This window comes from Macaca thibetana, chromosome 19 (assembly GCF_024542745.1).
Source record: "Macaca thibetana thibetana isolate TM-01 chromosome 19, ASM2454274v1, whole genome shotgun sequence".
NCBI classification, from domain to species: domain Eukaryota; kingdom Metazoa; phylum Chordata; class Mammalia; order Primates; family Cercopithecidae; genus Macaca; species Macaca thibetana.
The window spans coordinates 42603686-42626810 of record NC_065596.1 but is presented as its reverse complement, the minus strand read 5'-3'; the positions used below and the strand labels follow the sequence as shown (position 1 = coordinate 42626810).

At 56.5% G+C, this 23125-nt stretch overlaps 4 protein-coding genes across 40 annotated transcripts in view; 2 read left to right on the top strand and 2 right to left on the bottom strand.

Annotated features, from left to right (window-relative positions):
- The window catches only part of YIF1B (Yip1 interacting factor homolog B, membrane trafficking protein), a 287798-nt gene that overhangs the window by 123310 nt on the left and 141363 nt on the right, over positions 1-23125 (top strand). The window contains exon 1 of one of the 35 annotated variants that reach the window (XM_050769141.1): positions 8007-8011. The exons of 25 other annotated variants lie outside the window; for them this stretch is intronic. The gene's annotated coding sequence lies outside the window, so the exon portion shown is untranslated. Of the gene's footprint in view, positions 1-8006; positions 8012-8985; positions 8991-14169; positions 14175-15036; positions 15043-15088; positions 15094-15575; positions 15580-15727; positions 15733-15833; positions 15838-16377; positions 16382-19612; positions 19618-23125 lie in introns of those variants that run through there. 9 more of the 35 variants (XM_050769160.1, XM_050769144.1, XM_050769158.1 and 6 more) reach the window with 9 other exon arrangements.
- On the bottom strand, positions 4152-15029 carry SPRED3 (sprouty related EVH1 domain containing 3). Of its 2 annotated transcripts, XM_050769221.1 has the most exons (6): positions 14915-15019; positions 13247-13427; positions 11619-11787; positions 11439-11521; positions 8961-9104; positions 4152-8266 (listed from the first exon to the last, which is right to left on the bottom strand). In XM_050769221.1, the coding sequence occupies exons 2-6, from the start codon at positions 13421-13423 to the stop codon at positions 7601-7603; spliced, it is 1239 nt and encodes a 412-aa protein (XP_050625178.1). In that variant the 5' UTR covers positions 13424-13427; positions 14915-15019; the 3' UTR covers positions 4152-7600. The 2 variants fall into 2 exon arrangements, with proteins under 2 accessions (XP_050625178.1, XP_050625179.1); XM_050769222.1 differs by lacking the exon at positions 13247-13427 and having other exon boundaries at positions 14919-15029.
- Positions 16476-19451, top strand: GGN (gametogenetin). Its single transcript, XM_050768977.1, has 2 exons — positions 16476-18387; positions 19276-19451. The coding sequence occupies exons 1-2, from the start codon at positions 16490-16492 to the stop codon at positions 19391-19393; spliced, it is 2016 nt and encodes a 671-aa protein (XP_050624934.1). The 5' UTR covers positions 16476-16489; the 3' UTR covers positions 19394-19451.
- The window catches only part of PSMD8 (proteasome 26S subunit, non-ATPase 8), a 90061-nt gene continuing 86916 nt past the window's right edge, over positions 19981-23125 (bottom strand). For both annotated transcript variants that reach the window (XM_050769252.1, XM_050769251.1), the window contains 3 exons: positions 22795-22895; positions 21562-21673; positions 19981-20555 (listed from right to left, as the gene is read on the bottom strand). In XM_050769252.1, coding sequence (XP_050625209.1) covers positions 20418-20555; positions 21562-21673; positions 22795-22895 — 351 coding nt within the window. In that variant the 3' untranslated portion in view covers positions 19981-20417. The remainder of the gene's footprint in view (positions 20556-21561; positions 21674-22794; positions 22896-23125) is intronic.

Genomic DNA, 23125 nt, shown 5'->3' with positions numbered 1-23125 from the left:
AGAAGCGCCGCGCGCACGAGCTCCTCGCAGCGTCTGGAGGCACTGACCAATCGGCATCTTCCCGCGCAGGGGCTTGGGTGCTCCCATTGGCACAGGAGGACGCCGAACCCGCCCCGGGGCCCGCCCTCCCCGCCCTCCCCGCCCCTCGGGTAACCTGACAGGGTTCTAGGAACGCCCCCTGGCGCTGTAAATTGCAGTGAGTTCCGGATCTCCGATGTTAGACAAGCTGGCGGCGGGTGTCACTGTTGCGGTAACATAAAAACAACTTCGGTGTCCTTTTCCTTTTCCTCCCTCAGTTGTCCTCTGCTGGCGTTTTGTTGGTTTGTTTTTGAGGCAAATCTCGCTCTATCGTTCTGGACTGCAGTGGTGCCATCACGGCTTACTGCAGCCTCGACCTCCTGGGCTCAAGAGATCCTCCCACCTCAGCCTCCCAGCTAAATTTTTAAAAATCAGTCAGGCTTGATGGCTTATACCTAGTAGCTGGGACCACAGGCACAGACCACCACACTCAGCTGATTTGTTTTTAATTTTTTTGTAGAGACAAGGTTTCCTCATGTTGCCATGCCTGGTTTCCATCTCCTGGGTTCAAGCGATCCTCCTGCTTTGGCCTCCCAAAGTGCTGGGATTACAGGCGTGAGCCACTGCGACGGGCCATTTTTTGAGACAGAGTCTCGCTCTGTCGCCCAGGCTGGAGTGCAGTGGCGCGATCGCCGCTCACTGCAAGCTCCACCGCCTCCCGGGTTCACGCCATTCTTCTGCCTCAGCCTCCCTAGAAGCTGGGACTACAGGTACCCGCCACCACGCCCGGCTAATTTTTTTGTATTTTTTTAGTAGAGACGGGGTTTCACCGTGTTCGCCAGGATGGTCTGGATCTCCTGACCTCGTGATCCGCCCGCCTCGGCCTCCAAAAGTGCTGGGATTATAGGCGTGAGCCACCGCACCCGGCCTTTTTTTTTTTTTTTTTTTTAAGTTTTGTAGAGGCTGGGCGTGGTGGCTCACGCCTGTAATCCCAGCACTTTGGGAGGCTGAGGTGGGTGGATCACTTGAGGTCAGGAGTTCGAGACCAGCCCGGGCAACATGGTGAAACCCCATCTCTACTAAAAATACAAAAATTAGCCAGGCATGGTGGCATGCACTTGTGGTCCCAGCTGCCCAGGAGGCTGAGGAAGGAGAATCACTTGAACCCGGGAGGCAGAGGCTGCAGTGAGCCGAGATCAAGCCACTGCACTCCAGCCTGGGCGACAGAGCGAGACTCCATGTCAAAAAAGAAATTTTTGTAGAGAAGGGTCCAGCTATGTCTCCCAGGTTTGCCTCTTAACTCCAGGGTTCAAGCAATCCTTCCCCCTCAGCCTCCCAAAGTGTTGGGATTACAGGCTTGAGCCAGTGTGCCTGGCCCTGTCCTCTGCTCTTAAAGCAGCCCAGATGGAGTGGTGTTCACCCAACTCAGCCTAAAATCCAAAACTTTCTCCCTCCTTTACACCTCAGGGTTTTAATTACATAAGGGACCTAGGAATCCCGGCACACCCCTCACACACCAGGCCCTCCTCATCGGTCACAATGTGCCTGTTAGGCCTTCACTCCTCTCCCTTCTAAGCCTTGGAATGAGTAGGTGCAGTGCACCATAGTGGTTGAGAAATTATACCCTAGGAGTCAGGCAGACAAGGGTTAGGGTTTGATTCTATTACTCACCAGCTCCATGTTCCTGCCAAATTGCTTCCCATCTGTATAACGGGGATAATAGTACCTACCTCTTAGAGCTGTTACTGAGGATTAATTGGAGTTTCATATGTAAAAAGTGCTTAGCAGATATAAAGGGAGTACTTAATAAAGAATAACTAATATATATATATAGCATTTAATGTGTACTACTGGGCAAAGTATCTTATCTCTTTTACAGAGGAGAAAACTAAGATTGAGAGAAGATAAGTCACAGAGTGAATTCCTGGTGATGCCACGGCTTGAAGATGAAATTCCAGACTCCATGCTCTTAAACCACGGAACCTATTTCTACGGTTACTACTACTGTTGTTTTGTTGCTGTTGCTAAGTAAACATTGTGTTAGATCTAATCTCTTCCTTACAGTATTCTGGTATCCAGTAGTTCCTAGACACTTCTGCTGGAAGTTGGGGGTGGACCAGGAGCCTGGAGGGAAGAACAGGGATAGAACTTGTTCCTTAAGGACAGATCTGAGTAACCCCATAACCCTGTTTACCCCAAGGCAGGACACTTGGGGGGCTATTTGTTGACATAAATCAAATGTTAAAAATTGCCCAGAGGCGGGCCACAGGGGCTCACACCTGTAATCCCCACACTTCAGGAGGCTGAGGTGGGAGGATCGCTTGAGCCCAGGAGTTTAAGACCAGACCAGGCAACATAGTGAGACCATGTCTCTACAAAAACATTTTTAAAATTAGCCAGGATTGGTGGTGCGCACCTGTAATCCCAGCTGCTCGGGAGGCTGAGGTGGGGGGATCACTTGAGCTCAGGAGTTTGAGGCTGCAATGAGCTGTGATCATGCCACTGCACTCCAGCCTGGGTGATGATCTCAATTTAAAAAAAAAAAAAAAAAAAATTGGCCGGGCGCGGTGGCTCAAGCCTGTAATCCCAGCACTTTGGGAGGCCGAGACAGGCGGATCACGAGGTCAGGAGATCGAGACCATCTTGGCTAACACGGTGAAACCCCGTCTCTACTTAAAAATACAAAAAAAACTAGCCAGGCGCAGTGGAGGGCGCCTGTAGTCCCAGCTACTCGGGAGGCTGAGGCAGGAGAATGGCGTGAACCCGGGAGGCGGAGCTTGCAGTGAGCTGAGATCCGGCCATTGCACTCCAGCCTGGGCGGCAGAGCGAGACTCCGTCTCAAAAAAAAAAAAAAAAAAAAAAAAATTGCTCCAGCCAAAAACCTGGACTTCCAATCTTGACTCCTCTCTTTATCTCAAACCCCATATATAAATCTGTGGATTCTATTTACAAAGTAGGCCCAGCACCTGCCCACTTCTCCACTCTTCAGGGCCCTCACCCTGGACCTGCCTGCCGCTGTCTTGTCCTGAACCTTCACAGCAGCCTCCTCTTTGGCAAACTGCCCCCCAGCCCACTCCCACTCTGCTGACCACATGCAGCAGAGGGAGCCTGTGAACTGAGTCAGGTCACATCCCTTCCATGCTTGAAACTTCCTGTGGCTCCGTCTCTCTCAGGGTAAAAACCTAAGTCCATTCAATGCCTTCAACGCCTTACAGATCTGCCCCATCGCCCCTCTGCCCTCATCTCCTGGCACTCTCTTCTTTGCTTCCTCCCCTCTCAACACTCTAGCTCCCTGAAGCTCCTCAGACTTACCAGACACACTCCTGCCTCAGGGCCTTGCACTGGCTGTTCCCTTTACTTAAAACACCCTTCCCTGCAGACATCCCCAGGACTCCCTCACCCCCGTCAGGGCTTTATTCAAATGCCAGCTCCTGGCCGGGCACAGTGGCTCACATCTGTAATCACTTGGGAGATTTCCACCTGGAATCACTTGGGACACTTTGAGAGACCAAGGCAAGTGGATCACTTGAGGTCAGGAGTTCGAGACCAGCCTGGCCAACATGGTGAAACCCTGACTCCACTAAAAATACAAAAATTAACCGAGCATCGTGGTACCCACCTGTAGTCCCAGCTACTCGGGAACCTGAGGCAGGAGAATCGCTTGAACCCAGGAGGCAGAGGCTGCAGTGAGCAGAGATCATGCCACTGTACTCTGGCCTGGGTGACAGAGTCAGACTCCGTCTTAAAACGACGACAACAAATGCCAGCTCCTGAGGAGGGCCTGACCTGGCCACTCTCGCTAAAATGGTGTGTATCCCCCATTCCCACTTTCTTTTTTTCTTTCTGCTATCATTTCTAACATATTAAGTCATTTACTCATTATCTCCCCTATTATAAAGCTCATAAACTCTTTGCAGGAGGGACTTCGGTCTGCTCTGCCCACTGCTTTATCTCCAGTGCTTTCAATAGGGCTTGGCACATAATTAGGTGTTCAATAAATGCACTTGTTGAGTGTCTTATAAAACTCAGCTTGAGGGTCTGATGGGAGAAGGAAGAATTGAAGTAGGAGACTTGTTTGGCAGTTCAGGAAGGTGAGTGGGTGGGGTGCACAGAGGCAAATAAATAACACAGGCTGAGACTTTGTCACAGACATTTCTTGGAGCAGATCTCGTGCCCCCTCCCCCGATGACAAGGCTGGGTCTTTGGCCCCCATCCTCCCCCACCACTTCAGCCTGCACTGACACTAACAATATTGAGGTCACAGACTGGCTTAGAATCAAGATCAGGAAGATATGTGTTGGGGTGCCTCCCCCAAATCTGGGGGCCAAGCATCCAATCTGAGGGGCAAGCGGCTGGGAAATTGGGCCTGGGGGCTCTAGGGTCTGAGGTCTGCCTGGCTCCCAGGGCGGCCCTCCATGCACCCCTGATTTGGGGGCAATGAAGGGGAATCATGGATCAGAGGTGGGTCTCAGCAGGGAGCAGGACTGGGGGACCTGGGAGAGGCGCTGCTGGGAAGTGGTGGCCAGGGGACCTTTCCCCAGCCCCCACCGCTTCATCTGCAGATCCCACAGCACCGTACAGCACTCTGGTCCCCCGTCCCACCCCTCCCCAAAACGAGGTAGGTTAAGAATGGAGCTTCCCCCCGCCCACCACGGAAGGGGGGAGACCGAGGCACAGAGAGGGGCATGGGAACCCAGGCTGCCCCAGCCCCCAATCCCTCCACCCTCAGCTCTGGTGGGTCTGACAGTGATGAGAGCTGGGCAGAGTGGGGAGGGGAGAGACACCCCCGCTTTTCTCTCACCCATCCCAGGGTCTGGTTGGGAGTGCTGAATCTCACAGGTTCCGGATGTAATAAATAGTTAATAATTTAAAGGAAGAGACAGAGGACCTATCCCTTGAACCCCAACAAGGCCATCCAAGTCTGGGTAATGAAGAAAGGTTAAGTGCACAGTTCCAGATGCTTGGGGCCAGATGCAGGTTCCAAGCCCACACAACACTGAGGCTGTCTTGCTCCAAGACCTTGATGCCCCCATACAGGACACCAGATCTTCAATCCACTGGAAGTCCCATTTCACTTGGGGAAAAAAAAGCCTGTGGCACTCCCCCCTTGCACAGAAGAAGAGACTCAGCGGGCCACAGGCTTTCAAACTTCCTGAAGCAACTTCTAACTCTAAAGTGGAAGAGAGCCAGGCGCAGTGGCTCGCGCCTGTAATCCCAGCACTTTGGGAGGCTGAGGCAGGTGGATCACAAGGTCAGGAGTTCCAGACCATCCTGGCCAACATGGTGAAACCCTATCTCTATTCAAAATACAAAAAACTAGCCGGGTGTGGTGGCACATGCCTGATATCCCAGCTACTCGGGAGGCTGAGGCAGAAGAATGGCTTGAACCTGGGAGGGGGAGATTGTGGTAAGCCGAGATTGTGCCACAGAACTCCAGCCTGGGTGGTAGAGCGGGATTCTGTCTCAAAACAAACAAACAAACAAACAAACAAATAAATAAATAGGAAGAGAAGGGGTTAATGGAGGGGCAGAACATAAAAGGTGGAACTTGAACCTGGACTAGGAATTAAGGTTGAACTTGAAGGAAGATCTGCAAGGGTGGGGGCTGTGGGACAGCAGAGCCATACCTAGCCTGAAAGGTTCCATTGCACACACTTCCAAGGGCACAGCATGGCCAGCAGACTGGTGTGACTTCCAGCTCCTCGAAACCCTGGGCTGTATGCCTTCACTTAATGAAGACTCTGCATAATCATCTGTGACAATGCTGGGTCCTAGACATGACAGTGACGGAGCTCCTAGTTGGTCCCTTTTTTTTTTTTCTTTAAGAGACAGGGTCTCACTACATTACCCAGGCTGGTCTCAAACTCCTGGCCTCAAGCGATCCTCCTTCCTTGGCCTCCCAAAGTGCTGGGATTACAAGGCATGAGCCACTGCGCCCCACCCTGGGCAGTCCTACAATGAGTTCCAAATGCAAGGGATCCCACCCTAAGATAAAGGGGTAATTCTGAGGATTGCTGGGGGCTTGGGCTGGGATCCTTGGGACCAGAATTCCAGAGTCTGGAACCTTGGAGTTTTGGGGGCCTATGGATGGCAGGATTCAAGGGGCAGCAGGTCTCCAAGGATGGACAAGTGGGGCTGGGGGAATCGGACGTAGAGGCATCTTGGGGTTCATCAGGCTAGAGAGGTTTGAGTCCAAAGAAATATGGGGTCTGAGGGTGCTAGGGTCTTGGGGCACCGCAAATCTGAATGCCTCTGGTTTGGAGGGATGAAGGTCTTGGATCAGGAACAATCCCAATGTTGTAGGGTCTTGAGCCTTGCATTTGGGGGTCAGTGGCACCTTTGGGGTATTGGATCCAGTGCTCCTAAAGTACCTTGGGGTCACTCAGGGGCTGAGGGCCAAGGGGGTCAGAGGTCTGGGTCGCCATGAGCATCCCATCTTCTGGGAGCTGGATTCCCAGCCCTTAAGGAGTCGGGAATCTGTGGATAGAAAGAAGCTGAAGATTCCAGGGCATTTGGGGTCTCAAAATCCAGGTCCAGGAGGAACTGTGAGAGGGCTGTTTGAGAACTCGAGACCAGTATCTCGGGCCCTGAAGTGTTGGTAGCCTTCAGTCGCACATTTGAGGGCACCAGGCACCTCTGAGTCCTATAAATGATATCCAAAGCTCCTGAGAACCCTGGCTTTGGGGTGGGTGGACCTATGGAGGTCTTTGATCCCTGGCTTCCAGAGCATCTTGGTGTCTGATATGTGGATCTTGGGGGCTCTGGGATGGGCATCCCAAGTCATTTTGGTAAGAGAACATCTCGTGTTTGAGTATATCCGAGCACTCAGTGCATCATAAGGAGTCCGGGGTCCTAGGGTGTCTGGGGGTTCCCTGGACATCTTAGACTTCAGTGTTCCTGGATTGGAGGCCAGGTCTGCGGGCACTCAGTTGTGGGCAGATGTTGGGGCAGCATCTGGAGATTCCAGAGCATAACAGAGTTTCAAACTCTGTTTGAAACTGTCCCGGGGGTCCTGCTGTCTCAGGGGTCCTGAGACTGTAAGAGTGTCTCAGATGTGGGGGCACCAGGTCTTAGGTGAACATTCAGGGACTGTTTGGGGGTGACTCTAGGTCCTATGGTCTCAAGATCTGATCTGGGAGTTGAATAAAGGCAGAGTCAGGTATGGGCAAGTCCTGACTAATTGTGGGGCTGTAATCTGAGGGACATGGTGCCAGGCGTGACCGGGGTCTATGTCGTTCATTTCAACAGGGACCTGCCCTTTCAGGGATCTATGCGCTCCCTGGCCCTTCTGAGATGCAAAATATGGGGACGCCTGGAGCCTCCTCGTGGGGTGTAGGGGTGGGGGAACGCCAGAACTCAGTACGCCTGGGACCTCTTGGACAGACATCCCAGTGAAGCTGGGGCTGGGGTCTCTCAGTCCTAGGTTTGGGTTCCAGGTTCCAGGTCTGAGATCTCTCAATCCAAACTCAAGCTCCAAGTTCCGGATGTGCCTAGGTTTGGGTTTTAGGTCCGAACGGAGTCCGGGGTCCTGGACCCTCAATTTTGGGTCCTCGGGCCGGCTAGGGGACCCATCAGGCCGTCCTCACCGCGCAGCCTCCTCGTGGCGACCCCCGCAGCCCGCGCAACCGCATCGCGCTGCGACCCAGTGGCACGCGCGCAGGGGCGCGTAGCAGCAGAGGCAGGGCACTGCCAGGGAGAGCGCGGCCAGAGCGGCCCAGCGCGCGGCGGGGCGCGGGTGGCCCGGCTCGCAGGCGCACGGGTCCGAGAAGTCGCCCTCGGCGTCCGACAGGCAGTGGTAGAGCAAGCTCTCGGCGCACCACAGGCAGCTCAGACGGCGCACCAGGAGGCGACCCGGGTCCGGGGCCTCTGCGCAGCGGCCGCCACGCCCGTCTGCTCTGCGGCGGAAGAGCGCGCGGCAATGCACACAGCGCGCTGCCTCCTCCGCCTCAGGGGAGGCCTTGGCAGGCGCAGAGGCTGGGCCCGGGCCGGGGGGTGGGCGAGCTGGGGGCGCTGGGGGCGCAGCCTCGGTCAAAGGGGCAGGTAGTGCCGCTGGGGGCCCCAGGGCGGCGCCCCTCAACGCGCCGGTCTTGGCGAAGCGCACGACGCAGGTGGACAGGGAGAGGGGCGCGGGTGGCCCGGAGCGCCGGTAATCCTCGTAGCCGCGGCCGCCCCACCCCAGGCCCCCTGCCCCTGCCAGGGGCTCTGAGGGCTCCGGAATCCCCGTGAACGGTAGAAGCGGCGGGTAGCTCTGCAGGACGAAGGGACAAAGAGATCAGAATCCATCCCAGTCTCAGCCTCAAGGATCCAGTTCCCTAGCGCACTCTTGGGTCTGGGATTGAGATTTTCAAGACCCCAGCTTGCTTCTCTCCCAAGGTCCCTCAATCCCCACTTTTCTCCAGGGACAGACAGAGGAATCCACGCACCAACCCCACACCTTTAAGGACCCAGAGGCCGAAGGTTCCCAGTCCTGTCCTCTCTTAAGATCCAAGAGCCCCAGCTCCCAGCCCCCTCCATCTTGAGATCCAGGGGTTCTGGACCCAGCCACCTCCTCCTTAAAGGCGCAGGAGTTTGGTTCCTGGGCCCCTTTTACCCTCCTGGGTACTGACTCGCCCACCCTCCTCGTTAATTTAACAGTCCTCTTCCAGGAGTTCCCCAAATATACACTCTGAAAATGGTCCTAAACCTCTCTGGACTTCGGAACCCCTTAAAATCTCCAAGAGCGCAAGGAGACTCGGGAAGCCCGCACCCAAGCCTCCAAGAAACCCAGGCCTCCAAGCCTCTCCCTATTTCCCCGCCGCTTTCTCCCAGTCCCGCCCAGTTATCAGGTCAGCCATCCCCTGGAATCTGTGGTTTTTCACCCCCCTGGACCATGGCTCCCGCTCCCTTTGGGTCCCGAGTGCACCGCCCCATTCCCCCAGGAGCCTCAGGCTCTCAGGTCGCACCTGAGCTGAGGAGCGGCGGCGCTGGGGGGGCGTGGTCGGCCCGAAGCCTGAAGCTGACTCCATCGTGATGACGGGGGCCGCAGCGGCGCTGGGAGGCGTCTCCTGGCGGCTGTGACTGGAGGAGGAGTCGCTGTCCACGTGGGACTGGAGGAGATTGGCTGCCTCAGAGCGGGGACACGCCCCCGCACAGCCGATGCCCTCCCATAGACCCCCTCCCATTGAGAGCGAGGGCTCTGCGACCAGGAAGGCCTGGGTTCAAACCCTGGCTCTGTCACTGGTTGTGTGACCTCCGGCAAGTGAGCTCACCTCTTGGAGCCTCAGTTTCCTCCTCTGTAAAACGGGGATCCTAAGAGTACCTATTCATAAGGATGCGGTTAGGGCCACTGTCAAGGGCACAGCACACGCCTGAAGTACTGGGAGAACTGGAAATGCTTATTATTATTTTTGTGGAACTCTTTTCCTGATCTAACCAGCTCGCCAAACCTGCAGAACATCTAATGGTCTTCCCGCTTCTCAGAACCCCTCTCCCCGGGGCAGCCAGCTGCCTTCCTCTCTCACTCCCAGCCCCACACTTTTATTGGGGCAGTCCCACCCACTCTGAGTGCTCCTCTTCCCATGCAAACCAGCCTCTGTTCTGAAACTAGCCGAAACATGACTTCTCAGACCCTTAGCTTCCTTTCTGTCACTTGGGCATAACTCCTACCTCATCTGCACACTGCCTTCAATAGACATTCATTGAGCACCCACAACGTGCCAGACTCACAAAGACCACAGTGCAGATTCCAGAGGGGGCCTGGACAGCAGAGCATCTTTCCCGGGTAAGCGCGCGATGCACGGGAACTGTCTGCAACTGTTGTGGCCCCACTTAATCTCCCATGACCCTGGAATCCCCCCGCTTTTCTGCCCAGGGAATCAATTTTGTTCCTGCAGGTGTTTTCCATAACTCCCATGGTTTCCAGCAAGTGCCAAATTGCACCCGATATTATGTGCATTCATTCATTCAGTTTATTCAACACATATTTACTAAACACTTACTGTGTGCCAGGCACTGTTTCAGGCATTGGAGACACAGCAAGAAACCAACAAAAGATCCTTGCCGGCCTGAAGCTGACATTCTAGCATGGGAGATAGACCATAAACTAATAGATAAGAAGAAAATAGGCCGGGAAATACGCCTGTAATCCCAGCACTTTGGGAGGCCAAAGCGGGCGGATCACAAGGTCAGGAGTTTGAGACCAGCCTGGCCAACATAGTGAAACCCCATCTCTACTAAAAATACAAAAAATTAGCTGAGCACCTGTAATCCCAGCTGCTTGGGGGACTGAGGCAGAAGAATCCCTTGAACCTAGGAGGTGGAGGTTACAGTGAACCAAGATTGTGTCCCTGCACTCCAGCCTGGGTGACAGTGCAAGACTGTCTCAAAAACAAAAAAGATAATAGTAATTTCAGAAAGGAAATAAGGAAAATGCTTTAGAACATGGGAAAAAATTAGCACTAGACAAGGGGCATTGATAGATTGCAATTTTAAATGGAATACTTAAATTTAAATACTCAGGGAGGCCCTATCTGAGAAGTTGATATTTGTGTAAAGCCCTGAAAGAAACAAGGGAACGAGCCACAAGGAAATCTGTGAGTGTTCCAGGCAACAGCCAGTCCAGAGGCGCTGGGGCAGGACTGTGCCTGCCATGTTAGAGTAAGAGCCAGGAGGCTGTGTGGCTGGAGCCGAGTAAGCAAGGGGGCCAGACACACAGGGCCACATGGCATGGGATCTCATATGCCACTGTAAGGACTTTGTCCTTTACCTGAGTGAGCTGGAGCCCTGGGAGGGTTCCGAGTGTGGGAGGGGCATGATCTGACTCAGCTGTTGGTAGGGATCCTCTGGCTGTGTGTGGGGGAGGGAGGGAAGGAGTTGACAGTGAGAAGCTACTGAGATGGTCCAGTTGGGAGATGAGTTTGGACGGTACCAGGTTGGAGGCAGATTGTGATGGTTTGGAAAGTGGAACCAATATTTGCTGACAGATGAGATGAGACGCATAAAAGATAAGAGGAGTCAGGGATGACTCCAAGGTTTAGAGCCTGAGTAACTGGAAGCATGGGGTTGCCATTAATTTGTTCATCCATTTACTTTTAATATTTATTCATTTTTATTGCTTATATATATATTTTTTCAATTTTCTGCCTTTCCACACTAGAATAGAAGCTCCAGGAGGAAAGGAACTTTTTGTTCACTGAGGTAACCCAGTGCCTAAAACACTGTCTGGTATACAAAAGGTGCACAATAAGGACCTTTGAATGAATGTGTGAATCATGACAGGGCAGAAAGACTAGAATAACTGGGATTGAATTGACGCTCATAGTTTGGGCCCAATTTTGTGTCCCCAGCATGTGGCATGGTGCCTGCTATACAGTAGGTGCTCAAGAATGTTCATAGAATCAACACCCCTGCCCTCCCAGCAGAGAGGCATCCTGGACACTCACCGTCAGAGGGCAGGGGGTCTCTGCAGTATCCTGGGAAGGAGAGGAGGAGGAGGAGGAGGAGGAAGAGGAGGGGGTGAGTGAGCCTGGGGCAGGGAGAGAGGCAGAGAGTGAGTTCCTTGAGCCCAGCTTCTCCTCCCGCTCCCAGGTCAGCCCCCAGTGCACACCACCTGGGCTGCTCACCTCGACCCAGCGCGGCCAGCGCAGCCAGCAGGCTCTTCTGGAACTCATCAGCCTCTGCAGGGCTCTGAAACGTCAGTCCAAACTTGCAGTCACCCAGGCTCCAGTGGTGAAAGATGGGATTCACCTTGTTGTAAACCAAGCCTGGCTTCAGGGTACACTCCAAGGTCGTCTGAGGGGCAGGAGGAGAGCAGGGTCAGGTACCCCAACCCAGACATGCCTGTGACATCTCCTCCATCACCAGCCCTCATGCACACCCTAGTGTCTTCTTACACCTAGGCCACCAGCCCTAGGTGTAACCCTGAACCCTGATCAATGCTGATATGACTCCCCAGTTTTACTTGTTTTGTTTTTTGAAACAGTCTTACTCTGTCACCCAGGCTGAACTGCAATGGTGTGATCAGGTCTCACTGCAGAGTCAACCTCCCAATCTCAAGTGATTCTCCCGCCTCAGCCTCCCAAAGTGCTGGGATTACAGGCATGAACCCCCACACCCAGCTACGCCCAGTTTTACTGAACACACCTCTGATGCTCAAATATTTTCCCAACCCCTGTATTTTCCTAATACCTCCCGCTGATACCCCTGTAGAAACCCCGAATCTTACTGAATGCCCCAAAATATTGTTAACCCCTTTCTGATAACCCAGCATCCCCACTCTGGCTCAAAAATACTTCCCAGACTTTACTGAACATCTCACAATATTATTGTTAATCCTCTTCTAGTAATAATCTCTGGAAACTTTACCCAAAAATGTTCTCTCTTTTTTTTTTTTTTTTTTTTTTTTCCAGATGAGCTTTCTCTGTGTTGCCCAGGTTGGTCTCAAACTCGGCTCAAGCAATCCTCCTGCATCAGCCTCATGGGTGGCTGGGATTACATAGGCACTGTATCCAGTGCTTACCCCAAAATAGTCTTATTAAACTTCCACAGATTCCCCCTCAGATGCTAGCCAACACCCTATTGGTGTTCCCTCAAATCCTTGCTTAGTATCACCATATTCTTTCACTCCATTTCAAATCCCCCCACTGACTCCTGCTCTGAAACAAAACCTTTCCCCCAAGCCTTTCACACAATCCATATCTTTCTACTGCATCCCTAGCTGAAACTTCAACACTGTCCCTCCACATTGTGCCAGACAGCCCAGTTATTCCTGATAAACCCATATATAGAATTGTCACCCATCTCTGACACTTTCAAATGGACCCCAGCAAATGCTTTCCTACACTTAGGGCAGACAAGGGCCAGGTGGTGTAGGGCCTCGTGGTGAGGATCTCTGAGCAAGGTGGAGGGTTTTGAACAGAGGAGGGACATGGTCTGAGTCGGGGGGTGGGGGGAGGCAGTGCCCCTGTGGACCAGACAGGGGGCTGGAGAGGGGAGCAGGAGCAGTACAGGGAGACAATGAGGAGGCTGCTGTGATAGTCTGGCTGGAAGTGGCAGTGGACTGGACCTTCCTAACACCCCATGTATCCTGCAATTCCCAACTCTTATCTACAGGACAGATATTCACTCCCAAACTTCACACCCCAGCTTGATTTCTGGGCTGGGAGGCAACCTGACCTCTGCTCCACACACCAGCCCCACTCCCCTCCCTCCCCAGGTCCCTACCCTCCCCGCATGCCCCAGGGTGGCTCACTTTCTGGTCCCGGAGGCGCTCCCCGTGGATGACGTAGTGCCCCTGGCGGGCCCCCCCCTCGGGCCTGGCCCCTCGGACCCGACACACGCTCACCTGGCTGAGGCCCCCGCCCCCCACAGGCAGCCAGCCCCCACTGGAGTCATCTCGGGCCATCACCACAGCTCGGACCCGCACCATGTACCTGCAGGAGGTGGGGGGAAGGACAGGGACAACACAGTCATGAGCTCAAATCCTGCTCTCCCATGGAATGTTCCCCTAACCCTCATCTCCCCTCCAACTTTATCTCTCACGTCTGGGTCGACTGCACCCTAAGCTAGCGATACCCACCTTCAACCCCATGGCCACCTTCTTCCACATGGCTCCTTTCTTCCTCATGCCTTCTCTTCTCTCCCACCTCTATCTTCTTCTCCATGTCTGCCCTTTCTCTCTGTACCCACCTTTCCCCCATCTCTCCGTCCCCACCCCCACAGCCCTGGTGTTGCACTCCCCTCCCCCTCCTGCTCATCCCTATTACCCCCTTCTCCTCCCTCAGCACATACCCACAGCCCCACCCAGTGCTCCCCCTCACAGCTGGGTGCCTGCGCATATATATTTTCTCTGGGCCCATCAACTCAGCTCCCGTTCTCCCACCCCTGCCTCCGCACCCTGTCGTCCAGGTCACAGGCTGGGTGAGAAACCCAGGCTCTTTCCCCCCCCACCCCTTCCCGGATTTATGAATGAGACCGGATGCAAAGCTCACTGAGTCACCCAGCAACGGGAGATGGGCAGGGAACAGGGAGAGAACCAGAAATGGCCAGAAAGAGAGGCTCAGAGGGAGATGGAGGCAGAGGAAGTCAGAAACGGGCGACCGAAGACACATCCAGAGAGCATTTCATTCACAAAAATCAACGCTGCTCCCTCAGGCCCCAGCCGAGGGAAGCCAGGGGGGAAAGATGGGATTGGGGGGGAGATTGATCCTTCCTCCCTCTTCCCTTCCCGCCCCCCAGCCCCAGCATCCTTCAGAACCATTTTACCCCGCCCCCCAGCTCAGGGGACGTAGCCCTCCGCCCAGTAATCGGGATCAGTGTCCAGCCCCTCACTGCCACCCAGCACAGGGACCCTGGCGTCCCAACCTTAGGGACCCAGACGAGCTCTAGCCCCCTCCCCCACCTGCAGGCTGCTGGGTTTCCCCGGCCCTTCGGGAGGGGAAGGGGCGGCCGCAGCGCCCCCAGCCCCCTTTTCTCAATGGGATGGGATTTTGTGAATGAGCAGTCACGTGACGCTGCTTCCTTTGTCCGCCCGCCTCCCCCGACAACAGGTGAAGCAGGGAACGAGGGCAGGGGTCCCCCCAGGGCCTAACTGGAATGGGGCACTGGGATTTCAGCGTGTCCTACGCTCCCCACACATCCTGTGTCCCCCGCGGGGGGGAGTGGTCCTCAGCGTTCCTCAATGGTGAGGGTCCAGGACGGAATTTTGTGAATGGGGCTTCCTCGGAGAAAGTCCAGACCCCCCAAATGAAGATTGGTACCCCGAATGGCTGCCGCGCAGTTTGAGGGGTCCCCACTCCCTAGTCCTCCCAGCCGGGGCCTGGGGGGCGCCTGGGTGGGCAGAAGGCGCAGCGCGGTCCTGGCCGCCCCCTCATCGGGGCAGGCAGTCTGTCAGCCCCCGCCCCCTCGCCCCCCTCGGCACCTGCCTGCGAGGCTCCGGCCGGGCTCCGAGCGGCGGCGACGCGGCCTCCTCCTCCTCCTTTTCGTTCCGGCTCCCTCGCTGGCTCCGGCGGCGCTGGAGACGGGCACCGGGAGCCGGGGCGAGGGGGGAGGGAGGGGGAACCTGGAAGACGGGTGGGGGGGGGAAGGGGCGGCTGGGGGAGGGGTAAGAGCGAGGCGGGCTTACTTGCCTGCTGGGTCCTAGAGCCCGGCACTAGCTCTAGCGAGCAACCCCCCAGCCCCCATTTTCTTAAGATCCAGAGGGGATCCCCCACTTTTCCACCCATCTGCGCCATTGGTCTCTAATGCTATGAGGAGGGGATAGGGGCAGGGACAGGGGCTGGTCTCAAGGTTCTAAAGAGGCGGTGGTCTACGCTGTGGCTTCGAAATAGGAGGGGCTGAGTGCCTGGCAGGGTTCGATAAGGGGTGGGGCGAGAAGGGAGCCTTCACGTGTGGGTGGGGTTGGAGGGCCTGGGTATAACGAGGTTTGGATGCTGAAGGCGAGGACTAGTGCGTGCGTCACGGAAGGGGCGGGCCCACGGTGGATGGGCCTTCTCGGCGCGCCGGGGCATGGAGAGGGTCTTGGGAAACGATGTTGCTGGGTCTTAAAAAGGCGGAGCTTAGAGGTAAATTGCCTCAGGGGCGGGGCAGATGAGAGGTCCAAAGGGGAGGAGCGACGCCTGGGTGTTCGCGTGGGCGGGGCCTCGGGAGGGAATAAGGAGAGGGGCGGAGCATTCTAAAGGGGAGGGGCTAAGGAGAACAACCCAAAGGGGTGGAGCTTAGAACCAGAAGGCCGGGGGGCGAGGAAGAAGACCTCGGAGTATTTCAAGGGGAGACCCAGGTTCGTAAGGGACCGGGCTCCCGCGGGCTCGCAGGAGGGCGGGGCCTCGAGCTCCAGGGGCGGGGCCTAGATCTCGGGGTCCGCCCTCGCTGTCTCGCCCACTTGCCTTCACCCGCACCCCCGTTCTTTTCGGTTATTTTCTGCTACGGCAGTTCCCTGCCCTGCCCCGGGCCCAGGGGGCCACTGTCTGAACTCTGGTCGGCTGGAGGACTCGGTGAGTGGGCTCCTCTGGGCGGAGGCGGGGCCAGGGCGGAGCTTGGGGACAGGGGTGGAGCTTGAGTGTGGATGCCAGCTAGTAGATAGACCTGGCGCGGGAAGAGGTTTAGGGGTGAGGCCTGAGGATCTGCCGCTGTCTGGGAAGAGGGCGGGACCCAGGTGATCTAGAGAGAGGCGAGGAGTCAGAGAGTTAGAGGAGAGGACTGAGGGATCAGCATGACCAGCCAAGGGGACAGGCATGGAACCTTAGTACATAATGGGGCAGGTACTGAAGTGTCTGAACAGCAGCTGTGTTGGGGACATGGGAAAGAAGGCGTGATTGTCGAGGGTCGAGGAATAGGAGTGCTACCTAAGGACTTGGGCCTGATCGGATCATGGAGAACAGGGGCGGGGCCGGTGCGGACGCATTAGATCAAGTACAGCCAGCCTCATAGGGTCCCCACGGCCCTGGCAGGCTGACTGGCGTAAGTTTTTCTGATCAGTCTCCCAGCTCCGTCAGAAATGGGGAACGTGCAGTCGGAGCCATCGGCGGGTGGGGGCTCCCGAAAAGAGCAGGCCTCGGACCGCGCCCCCGACTCCCGCCAGACGTCCCTGGTGGAGCCCGAGATGACCTCCCAGGCCATGCGCCTGACTCGCGGGCTGGGTGTCTGGTTCCCTGGCAGCTCCGCACCCCCGGGACTCCTGGTACCCCGGGAGCCCCAGGCCTCACCCTCGACCCTGCCCCTCACCTTAGAACGGCCCTCTCCAGTGATGTCCCCTCCTGAAGAGGCGGCCGCGGTCTCTGCACCACCCCCAGCCCCCGCGGGGACCCTGCTGCCCGGCCCGTCTAAATGGCCAAAGCCCGCGGGCACTCCAGTGCCCCGGATCCGCGGCCTGCTGGAGGCGAGCCATCGCGGCCAGGGCGACCCTCCGAGCCTCCGCCCGCTGCCGCCGCCGCCGCCGCCGCCGCCCCCGCCCCGGCAACTATCCGTAAAGGACACTGTCCCGAGGGCCCCATCCCAATTTCCGCCGCCCCTGGAGCCTTGGAAGCCGCCACCACCATTACCTTCTGAACGGCAGCCGGCGGACCGCAGAATCACTCCTGCTCTGGCCACACCCGCCTCAACCCCCACAGAAAGCCAGGCTGGGCCGGGCAACCAGGGCCAGACGGCCGGTAGGGCTCGCGGAGGGGCGCCTCCCCAGGCGGGCGAAGGCGAAATGGCCCAGCCTGTGGCTTCCGAGTCCGGCCTGAGCCTGCTGTGTAAAATCACCTTCAAGTCGGGGCCCTCTTTGGCCCCTCCGGCAGCCTCGAGTTCCTTAGCAGCCAAAGCTTCGCTCGGGGGCGGCGGAGGCGGCGGCCTCTTTGCTGCCTCGGGTCCCATCTCTTACGCCGAGGTCCTGAAGCAGGGGCCCCTGCCTCCTGGATCCGCTCGCCCCCTGGGAGAGGTTCCTCGAGGGGCACAGGAAGCTGAGGGAGGTGATGGAGACGGCGAAGGGTGCTCTGGTCCTCCCTCGGCGCCTGCGTCCCAAGCCCAGGCCCTACCGCCGCCACCCTACACCACCTTCCCAGGCTCAAAGCCCAAATTCGACTGGGTTAGCGCTCCCGACGGCCCTGAACGCCACTTCCGCTTCAACGGGGCTGGCGGAGGCATCGGGGCGCCGCGACGGCGTGCGGCTGCACTCTCTGGGCCTTGGGGCTCCCCTCCGCCACCACCAGGGCAGATGCACTCAGCTCCCGGGCCCCGGAGGCCCGCACCTGCCCTACTGGCGCCGCCTATGTTCATCTTCCCGGCACCCACTGGCGAGCCCATGCGCCCGGGGCCTCCAGGCCTGCAGGAGTTACCACCGCTGCCACCGCCCACGCCGCCGCCCGCGCCCCCGCCCACACCACCGCCCACACTGCAGCCACCAGCGCTCCAGTCAACGCCACTGCCGATGGCTCCTCCGCTCTCCCCGGGCCTGGGCCACGAGGCGTCAGCCCTGGCTCCTACCCTAGCCCCTGCTCTGCCCCCAGCCTTAGCCGCCGACCAGGCCCCGGCCCCGGCCCCGGCCCCGGCCCTGGCCCCAGCCCCATCCCCAGCTCCCACCGTGGCTGAGCCCTCGCCGCCTGTGTCCGCGCCCGCACCCGCGGCTGCACCCATCAAGACCCGCACGCGCAGGAACAAGGGTTCCCGTGCAGCCCGGGGCGCAACCCGTGAGGATGGCTTGCCTGGAGACGGTCCTCGTGAAGGAGCTACAGCTACAGTGCCGGACAGCAGCGGTGGAGGGGGTGGTGGCAGCGGGGCCTCTCAGACTGGGGCAGCTAACACCCGCACTGCGCGCCACTGGCCGCCCTTCCAGGTGCTTAACTCCTGTCCCTGCAAGTGTTACTGCCGCCACCAGCCACGCCATCGCCGCCTGCCACGCAACGTCTCTGCCTGGTGAGAGGAGGGGAGAAGGGACCGGAGGGTGCCCAACCCCAGACTGCTGGATAGAGTCCTACTCAACCCTTTGGTTTCCTGGCCCTAGAATGACCCGTGTCCTTCCTCTCCACCACATCTCAAACCTAGCTAAGCTCCACCCTTCAGGACCAAGAGGACCCTTGATCCCATGCTGACCTTTGACGGGAAAGGGGACACCCTGGCCCAGCCCTATGGCATCCGATACCTAAGTGGATTCTTGGCCCTCCTGTACTTCTCTTGGAGCCATCAGAGAGGGAGGCTGGTCCCAGCTGGCCTGACCCTATACACTGCCTTGACCCTGTCCTTGAGGGTATCAAGGAGGACCACATCCCAGGCCACTCAGGGATGGGGGTGAGATGACTGTCTTCCTGGAACCAAATGGGGGTACATGCAGGCCTCCAACGTTACTGGGCACAGGGGCAGCCCTGGACTCCTGACCCCTCTAGCCTCTGGCAACTTCTCCTGACTCTGGGACTCAAGGCTTCTGCCACCAGAGGGCACTGATGTCCCAGCTCTTGTGCTGGGGAGGCTCCTCCTGAGTCTCTCATCCAAGGGGGACACTGCATCTTCCAGCTACCCCCTACCCACACTGAATCACCAGATCTGGCCACTGGGGTCTGATCCTGGCTCCTGGGAGTGCTGAACCACTGGGAGACTGCCCTGGACCTCTTGAGGCTTAGCTGTGACACTCTCCAGTCCTCAGCTCCCTTTCCTATTAGGTGGACACAGCCCTGCCCTGAACTGCCTTTGGGATATTCCAATATGGCCTTCAGAAGCTTCCTTATTCATATGGGAACAGGGAGGCCCTAGAAGGGCTAGGGGCCTGGTCACATTGCCAGGCTTTGCTGACTCTATCCTCCCCCCTAGGCTGAGCACACCCACCAACCACCTGGGCGAGCCACCCTGGGTTGCCACCATCAAGCTGGCCGGCTCCCTGGTGGCTGGGCTGGAGCACTACGACCTGCAGGCCACCCATTCCAACTGAGTGCAGTCGGCTCAACACTCTCCACCTTCCCCTCCATGACAATAAAATAACCAATCCAGATGCCAGCAGCCTGTCAATCACTTGCCAAGGTAGTGGGTAGGGTACAGCAGGGCAGGCTCGCCATTAAAGCACATCTTGGGAACAAAAGGGAGGCTGGACCAGAGCAGCAGTAACTGAGGTTCCATTCACCCAGCACCCAGACTGATGGGCCCAGGGCAGGGGGGATCTGATTCCCCTCAATCCATAAGCCCTAATTCTGAGCTAACCTGGTACCAAGCTCACAGGCTCAGCACAAACCACTGTGCAAAGGAGTGATCATTCCCATTTTACAGTTGGGAAAACTAACTCTGGAACACTTGTGAAATTTCCACATCCCACAAGGGATTCAGCCAGATTTGGACCCTGCGCCTTGAACACCTTCCCAAGAATTTCAAGGCAGGAAACCTAGGCTGAGGGGTGTGCGGGGAGGTCCTCAATCACACGCCGGCTCAGGGAGGGTGGGAGCCACAAGCCCACACCAGGGCCCACACCTTTTGATCCGCACAGGGCTCAAACGGGCAGCCTACAGACGGGTTCCATTTCACATCTCATTTGAAAAATTGTTTAATTCATCACCAACATTTATTCTTTTTAATAGGACACTTCACCCGCTTTGTTGAAAAAATCTGGTACCCTGGCCCAGCATTCCTGTGTGTCCACAGTTGGCTAGAACAGTCCCCCTACCTGGGGCCATGCCCTCCTGCAGGCCACAGTGCTGCTGGGGCCCTACAGTGGGCGTCTGTGTTTGAGGCCCTGAGCAATGCCCACCAAACAGAGGCTTACCCAGTTGGAGGGTGTTATCTCCAACCCCTGAGCGCCCCAAAACCTCCAAGTTCTTCAGAGATAAGAACTTGTCTCTCTGCCATCCCAACTGGGGAGACAAGGGCCTGGAAGAGGGAATGTCAATCCACCTTTATTGGACGAAACCCTGCAGTGTAACTGTTTTAAATAACTCATGCCCTGCCCCACCCAGTGCCCAGTGGGCTCAGACGATCATCTCCAGCTGCCGGGCATACTCGATGACCTGTTTGGCCAGTTCTGTGGAGGGAATGGTGGTGTCTTCCGGCTTCTGCTGCTGGCTGGCAAAACTGTAGTAGTTGCTGGGGCCCAGGACCCACCCTCGCTGCAGGAAAGGAGGGATCAGAGATGGGTAGGGTGATCACAAAGGCTCCGTCCCCACCCTATGGAGCCAGCACTTGCCTATACTGTCTTTTCTCACCAACTCTACTCTACCCCAACGACTCTTGACAAGTAACTTCACCTCTGTGCCTCAGTTTCTCTGTGTTGACACTGGGACCCTAATTACACACCTCTCTGGGTCGACTGTGAGGATTTGGTGAATCAACACCTTTAAAGCACCGAGGATAGTGTTTGGCCTGAGTGATAGTTTCAGCTGTCACCCTCACTCAAATTCAATTTCACCTTCTTCTTTTTTTTTTTTTTTTCCAGACGGAGTCTCGCTCTGTTGCCCAGGCTGCAGTGCAATGGTGTGATCTCGGCTCACTGCAACCTCCGCCTCCTGGGTTCAAGCAATTCTCATGCCTCAGTCTCCCAAGTAGCTGGGATTACAGGCACCCGCCACCACATCCAGCTAATTTTTTTGTATTTTTTAGTAGAGACGGGGTTTCACCATGTTGACCAGGCTGGTCTCGAACTCCTTACCTCAGGTGATCCTCCCACCTCAGCCTCCCAGAGTGAGCCTAGGTAGGAAGATCCACCTCAGTGTGCGTGAGCCACTGTGCCCACCCAATTTCACCTTCCATAGCCTGGTCCGGCCCTCCTATTGCAACACCAAGCATTGCTCGTGCTCAAACGTCTGAGACCAAATGAAGCGAAGTCTTGCAGAAAAAGCTGCCACTTCTAAGAAATTTTGATAAAGACAGCAGCCAACATGCGTGCAGCGCCCACCTCTGCCCACCTCTAGCTGGTGCCAGCACTAAGCTCATCCTATGTATCTAGCTCCATTCTGTGGACAGAGAAACTGAGGCTCAGAGAGCTTTGGCAGCTTGCCTAGAGTCATGCACTTAAACCTGGGCAGTCTTGTTCCAGCGTCCCTCGAAGCCACCCCACACTGTTGTTAGTGATTTCACCCCTTGGTCCCATGGCCCCTTGCCCTGTACCCCAGCCACCTTCTTGGCGTAGTCGGTCATCTTTTTGGGTGTGTTGAAGAAGAGGATCCGGGTGGCCTCAGTGAAAAGGATTTTCTCGTAGGCCTTCTCGATGCACCCAGCGATCTCATCCCTGGGAGAAGATGAGAAGCTCCTCATTACTGAGCATCGACAACCACCCAGGACCTGTTCCCCCAAACCTGACACAAGTCAGCTCTGACCCTGGAGTTCAGCACTGATGGCAGGAATGTGAGGGGCCCTGTTTTATTCATCAAGGCTCAGAGCGGGAGAAACTTGACCAGACTCACAAAGCAAGCAAGGGCCACAGGAGATCCCCACTGAACTCTCTGACTCCTGGGCCCACACTCTGAATCTCACTGCCAGCCACATGATTTCAGGTCTGAAACCCAGCTTGGGATTCACATGAGGGCACCTCTTCTCAAAACAAACATCACCAGGGTGCTGCACCCCGCTTCATAGATCCTGAGGGGTTCCTTGTACCCATCAAGAGGCACCATGAACACCACCAAAGTAGAAAAAGAGCAAGGAATTAAGTCGCTATAGTGGGGGAGGGGGTTAGCTCTGGGGAAAAGCGAGTGACAGGGAGGAGTGCCTCCGACATCACTTAGGCCACGCGGTGGGTAGTGGTACTGGCCACCACTCCTCACTCAAATGCCTCTGGGCTCGCCTTTGCCACCTAAGGCACAGAAACTCATTCTGATCTGGTGCTCTGCCCGAGTGAACCAGCTCGGCCACCACTTCGACACCCTTTTACTCCTCAAGGGATTTGTATGTCACATCCACCTGCCCGTGGGATGTCACTTGTGCACACAGCAACCCACGGGGCTGCTGGGATTTGGTCAACCCATTCTAGAGAAGGGGAAACTGAAGGGTCCACAGTTTCAGTGGTCGGAGGTGAAGTCTCTTGACTCACTGGATGGGTGTCTAGGACAGAAGATGGGCTAAGACAGGCCACACAGTCCCTGCCTGCTCAGCCAAGCCCATGCGCAGGTTTGACACATGTGGCCACACGTGTCAACAGCCAAGGGCGGTGAGATAAGGGCTGTTATCCACAATCCCACGACCAGGCCCAATTCACTGGAAAGGAGAGCTGAGGTGCTAGGAGGATAAGAAACACACCTAGCCTGCCCAGATAACCGGTGGCTGGAATTAGATTCAGACTCAAAGCTGTCTGGCTGAAGCCCAAGTTCTTTCCAAACTCCAAGCTCCACAGGGCCCGGGCCCCCCACACACCTGATGGTGTCCAGCAGGATGTCAATGAAGAAGGTGTAGCTCTCGGCGGGGATGTTACCCTTGGCCAGGAACACTTTGTTGTAGCTGCCCTCCATCAGGTACTGCAGACACCGGGAAAGGGGAAAGAGAAGAGAATGAAGAGGAAGCTGCAAAGGGCCCTACCTGTGTGGGCCTCATCATACTCCTAGTGCCCCTGTAATCCCTACCCTGCCAGAACACCCCTTGCCACACAGCCACACCCCTTCCCTGGGTACTCCCTCTTCCAGAAAGACCTTGCTGGTTTATGCACACACACACACACACACACACACACACACACACACACACACAC

Excerpts from the sequence above, each read along its gene's own strand:
- SPRED3 (XM_050769221.1), bottom strand. The coding sequence starts at position 13,423 with ATGGTGCGGGTCCGAGCTGTGGTGATGGCCCGAGATGACTCCAGTGGG. Across the intron at positions 11,788-13,246 it reads AGCGCCTCCGGGACCAGAAA|ACGACCTTGGAGTGTACCCT; the intron begins GTGAGCCACCCT and ends CCTGCCCCTCAG. Across the intron at positions 9,105-11,438 it reads AGACCCCCTGCCCTCTGACG|TCCCACGTGGACAGCGACTC; the intron begins GTGAGTGTCCAG and ends AATCTCCTCCAG.
- GGN (XM_050768977.1), top strand. The coding sequence starts at position 16,490 with ATGGGGAACGTGCAGTCGGAGCCATCGGCGGGTGGGGGCTCCCGAAAA. Across the intron at positions 18,388-19,275 it reads CCACGCAACGTCTCTGCCTG|GCTGAGCACACCCACCAACC; the intron begins GTGAGAGGAGGG and ends CCTCCCCCCTAG.